Below are 5258 nucleotides of genomic sequence, written 5' to 3'. Positions count from 1 at the left end.
GCAGGTACTGTATGAAAAAGTATGTTTAATGAACAAGAGTCGAGAGTATAATGAGCTTTTTTCTCCCTATCTACGATTTTGCCAGCGTGCATCCAAGACATTGGAAGGGGCACATCGCTAGAGAAAGTAAACGAAGTATATATTTGTTTCATTACATTTAAGCAAACATAGGTACATATGTCTGTAAAACACGCTTTGTCTGATTGACATTTTCAAATAGAAGCGAGGAATCGTTCAACGGGTCCATTGAATGCATGCCGTGGCTTGCGGTACCCTGGAGACGGACTAACATTCGAACAGAACTTGCCCAACTTTTTGGAGTTCGAGGAATACCGACTTTACTGCTTATCGACTCAAACGGCCATTTGATAACCTACGATGCGAGACAGGATGTGACTGAGGATCCGCAAGGACAAGTAATTTTAAATGTTTACATTCAATCAATAAATTTTATTGCAGACAGATACTCTAAAAGCATTCAAGAATGATATTATTTTCTTGCATAATTTGAAGTAACATTTACTTAAATAATAACAAAAGTAATTAGAGATTTAAAAAATTGCTTTCATTTTAGAATTTCCCGTGGAAACCAAAACCTGTCAATGTTTTGACGGACAGATACATCGCCAAATTGTATGATTATCCAGCTGTGATACTGTTTGTAGGTGAGTATGGTCTATTCTATGGCACAGGTAAGTTTTAATAAGTCAGGCAAATAATTTTTTTTTTAAATATTACTCACTGAAAAAAATAAAATGATGCCTGTGTTGTATACTGTTCGAAAATAAAAATTAAAATTGCTTATTTTCACTACCATCAATTTGCAATGGTTGTGGACTAAAATAAATGTGTGGTAGGTATGCTAAAAAATAAAAAACTCGACTGCGAAAATCGAACTGAAAAATTAGATTTGGCTATAAAGGTAAATAAAAAAATCTGTAAAATATCAATGAAATCAGATCTACTGTTCCCTAAAGTTTTAACTCACAATTTATTATGTGTTAGCTTCATGTGACGCTGGCTCAATAACTTCGATGATTTTTGATAGTTCACTTGGATTGGGACGTGAAATTTTCTTTATTTCATATTTGAGATCTACGCATTCAAATTTGTGTATACATTTTTTTTGCTCCTGTTCAAAAATCACTTTTGAGTCCGCTACAGCGCTACGGAATCCAGTCAGATTCAAAACGCCTCTATGATATTGAAGAGAGCGCGTGCCGTCACCAGTACTATGATACACAGTAAGCACACGTTGCGTTGTCATGATACGTTGAGGCTGTTGAAGATACGAAAGTCTTCATTGTTTGTGTGCTCAATTAATTTTCAAAATTCCTACTCCGAGTTATGAGCCTAACTGTAAGAACACTGGAAAAGGAAACGTAACCTACTACTCTCTTAATATGTGTTCAAAACAAAAATATAAATTAACTTTTGTTACATCGCCCAAACGTAGACTTGATAATACTAATGATACTAGATGTCCAGAAAGGATAGGGGGTGTTGGTAAATTCAATTCAAGTCACAAAAAAATTTTTTTTGTTAATTTTTAGACAGTTTTGGGAAATTTAATGCCAAAGATGATATTCTCTAAATGTTGACCCTCGCACTGCTGGCATTTCACCAACCAAAAACGGAAATTAGCCGCCACGCGTCTGCACATCTCTCTGGAAACGGCGACCATTTCGGTGTAGATGTTGTACTTCAATTGCAGTAGAAATCGTGGTTTGTTTGCGTACACCTTCTCTTTAAGGTATCCCCATAGAAAATAATTAGGAGGTGTGAGATGGGGGCTTTTCGGAGGCCAATTGATGGTGCCTCGACGAGAGATCACTTTTTCCGGAAAAAGTTGATTTACAACCGCAAACGACTGGTTTAAGGTGCGGCAAGTAGCCCCATCTTGTAAAAATTATCTTTCCACATTAAAACCACCAAACTCTTGCAGTTGTGGAACCAAAAGGTTTTTTAACATATTACAATACCGGTCACTGTTTACCGTAAATGTTCGCCCTCGCCGGTCTTCAAAAAAAGAAGGTCCAATGATGCTTTTACCAGACATGGCAGCTCACCAAATAAATTTTGGACTATGTAGTGGTTATTAATGTTTATGTCTTGGATTTTCTTTGGCCCAGTAGCGACAGTTCTGTTTGTTTACTTGACTAGTTAAGTGAAACTTCGCTTCGTCACTAAACAAAGTGTTTCCAAATGTTGGAAAGCGTTGAAGCATTTCATTTTGCAAAATTCAGTCGGAGAGGATGATGATAACGTTCAGTTTTCGATCAAACTGAATTTTGTAATGTAAATCTTACTTCAGAATCTTATATGACGATGATTTTTTAATGTCAAGTTCTTGTCTCCGTTGGAGAACTGATTGAGGCGGACTTTCACGCACTGACACTCTCATTTCTTCGATCGTTTGTTGGGTTCGAACATAAGGCGAGCGATCTGGATTGTAAATTTTCGCAGTTTAACCGGTATTCCCGTACATTCTCATCTATTTTCTGATTGTATTCCGTATAATGAATTTTGCACGATATAATCGTTGAGGATCATTGAATCATCATTGCGATCATAGGCTCGTACGCCAAAAGCACGATGGAACACTTCCATGCTCATTAAATCTTCAAAAAATAGTTAAACAATCTATCAATACCGCATCCCTCCGAACCACAGCGGAAATATAAATACCCCCTACTCTTACTGGAGTCACTTTGTACGTACTCGCAGCTTACCAACTTAGCGTTTCGTATTTCTCGGCGTTCAAGTTATTGTCTTTTGTCACATATTTCAGCACCACAAATAAGTCTATTTTAGGCAAATTACGCGAGTCAGCTTTGGTATACTTCGTTTACTATCTCTAGCGATGTGCCCCTTCCAATGTCTTGGATGCGCGCTGGCAAAATCGTAGGTAAGGAGGAAAAAGCTCATTATACTCTCGGCTCTTGTTCATTAAACATACTTTTTTGTACAGTACCTGCCAAAAGTTTTGTTCAATCATGAATAGTAGTGCGAGTCGAAAACAAGCGTTTAATCCTTTAATATGTCTTCAAATATAAAATAAACATCTCGTTGATATTTTCAGTAGTAATTGATACCAATAACAGCACATTTGAATACAATGTAATTTTAGTGGATAAAATAGTCAATTTTTCCGTGCAGTACTGTACGGATTTTACGCTCCTCACCGGTTAAGAGTTTGGCCGAGAGTTGTCTCCTTTTCTGGCCTAGTGCTATTCTTTTCTACTTTGCGCCGATCAAGCTAAAGGTCACATCGCTAGAGAAACTAAACGAAGTCCGGAGTTGGGCGCTAAGGACACAAAGAGCTTTCTTATCTTTTATTTACATCCACGCAGATAATCAGCAGGTGTGGTCACCTTTACCGTTTGTTTTTAGATTTTAGCCAGGTAGGTAAGTAAGCGTGTACGTTAAAATAGTTCAGTTACAAAGTGATATTCTGAAAATTGAAAAATTGTGACAATTATACGTACGTGTCTGTATCTCTTTACCTTTACCTATAATGACTTCCGGATATAGGGACGAAATTACAGTAGTCCCTTCGTTGTCGTATACCCGAAATCCACTGTATGTCGTTTAACCGTGTGGTTGTTTTTAGAAGCTAATCTTTATAATAAAACAGATTTCACGCAGATTTAGCCAAGACAATAAAATACCTCCCAACAACTTCCTAATTTCGGCATTTTCTAAATTAATTTCGGCCACTTTTCTGTGCCAATTTCATGATCATAATTAGAAGGAGCCCTAGCTGACATAACAGTTGTTCATTCTGTGTTAGATGGTGAAGAAACCGAAGTTCAGTTTGCCGAAGCAGTTCTCCGCCCGGTGGCAGAGGCCTACTACAAAAAGAGCAACATCAATCTGGACACACCTGACGAAGATTTCCTTTACGGATGCGACCACGAGCTGTACCTGCAATTCCTCATTGGAGTGGATTCGGAAACGGCAGACATTGTTCGAGAACTGACCGGCATCGACGACGTTGTTCCCTTATTGGTAGCTGTCGACATATCGAATCGAAAAGTTGCCGTTATGGAATACGGCGTCGAAATAACTGAAGAATCCGTAGCCTGTTTTACAGAACAATTCCAAAAGGGAGAACTGCACACGTACTCGATAGTGGACAAAATGAGCGAACAAGTCAACGACAAATCAGAAAGCAGATGAAATAAACCTCAAGGTTCATGTACCATCTAAATTAACTCCTGAATTATTAAAAATCTTGGTATGTGCGAGGATTGATCCCTCTGCTCCACCTTTCACTTCGTATATTCAAGTTTTTGACTTCCGTACCTCTAAAAGTAAAACGAAACTCTTAATAAACTCTTTGATATTTGACGTAATCATAAAGTCTTATATATTTTTGCGTACACTATGCGGATATCTGTCTAATTAACTAATTGGGATAAACTTAACTTTTTTGCGAAATTTTGTCTAAGTGTCTTATTCACACCTATATTGTAATACTTTAAACTGTCGAATTTGGTTTGATTAATTTTTTTTAAGGGCATTAATACGAAGCTTCAAATAGTATCACCCCCTAAGAGAATTAATGCCATAAACCCTTTCTTACTCATTGTATACATCATAAAGGAAACCTCTGCAGAATTCCAGCTATCTAAAGATCTAAGGCTTTAGCCTTCAGGTTGATGACTTAGTAAGTCAGTTGGTCAGAACTTCTTTCTTTTCTTATAGGTTGCTGAAAATGTACTACGTAAAACAACCCCATACAGTTTTCATAGATGCTGAAACTGAAATTATGGGGTGGAAACACATATATTTAGTAATAATTTTCTTGAACATTACTAGAAAAAGTTTGGTAGTGTTCGAGAATTATTTTGGCATTGCCTCTCGTTTTACCTAAGTTCTTCCAGCCCCAAAAAGTTCAAATACATTACAGCCGATGGTGATGTACATATACATATGAAAGCGCCAGGCAGTAGCAGAGATTGTTACTGATGAGCAAAGCTCATCTTGGTCTTGCAAACTGAGTGTTGGTCTTACGAAGATGCAATCCAAGAATGTATTTATGCTAGTAAGACTTAGACCAAGACCGAACGAACAAGACCAAGGCTAAAACCATGACCAAACAAACAAGACCAAGACTAAAGCCAAGATCGAATATCCAAGACTAAACGAAGACTTATTACTTCCGATGGATTTATGAGTTAAACTATTTGAAGCAACTTTAACATACTCTTTTCTTGGAACGAAATATTTTTAGTATTTGGAATTTTCAGTTT

At 37.2% G+C, this 5258-nt stretch overlaps 1 protein-coding gene across 1 annotated transcript; it reads left to right on the top strand.

The window, feature by feature from the left end:
- Positions 1-225: 225 nt before the first annotated feature.
- LOC108743914 (nucleoredoxin-like) lies at positions 226-5221 on the top strand. The gene is made up of 3 exons (XM_018479517.2): positions 226-416; positions 575-665; positions 3794-5221. The coding sequence occupies exons 1-3, from the start codon at positions 255-257 to the stop codon at positions 4180-4182; spliced, it is 642 nt and encodes a 213-aa protein (XP_018335019.1). The 5' UTR covers positions 226-254; the 3' UTR covers positions 4183-5221.
- Positions 5222-5258: the final 37 nt, after the last annotated feature.

Source organism: Agrilus planipennis, unplaced genomic scaffold, assembly GCF_000699045.2.
Source record: "Agrilus planipennis isolate EAB-ADULT unplaced genomic scaffold, Apla_2.0 scaffold1740, whole genome shotgun sequence".
Classification (NCBI taxonomy): Eukaryota; Metazoa; Arthropoda; class Insecta; order Coleoptera; family Buprestidae; genus Agrilus; species Agrilus planipennis.
The sequence above is the reverse complement of the archived record's forward strand: the minus strand, read 5'-3'. Positions and strand labels throughout refer to the sequence as shown.

Excerpts from the sequence above, each read along its gene's own strand:
- LOC108743914 (XM_018479517.2), top strand. The coding sequence starts at position 255 with ATGCCGTGGCTTGCGGTACCCTGGAGACGGACTAACATTCGAACAGAA. Across the intron at positions 417-574 it reads CTGAGGATCCGCAAGGACAA|AATTTCCCGTGGAAACCAAA; the intron begins GTAATTTTAAAT and ends CTTTCATTTTAG. Across the intron at positions 666-3,793 it reads AGCTGTGATACTGTTTGTAG|ATGGTGAAGAAACCGAAGTT; the intron begins GTGAGTATGGTC and ends ATTCTGTGTTAG.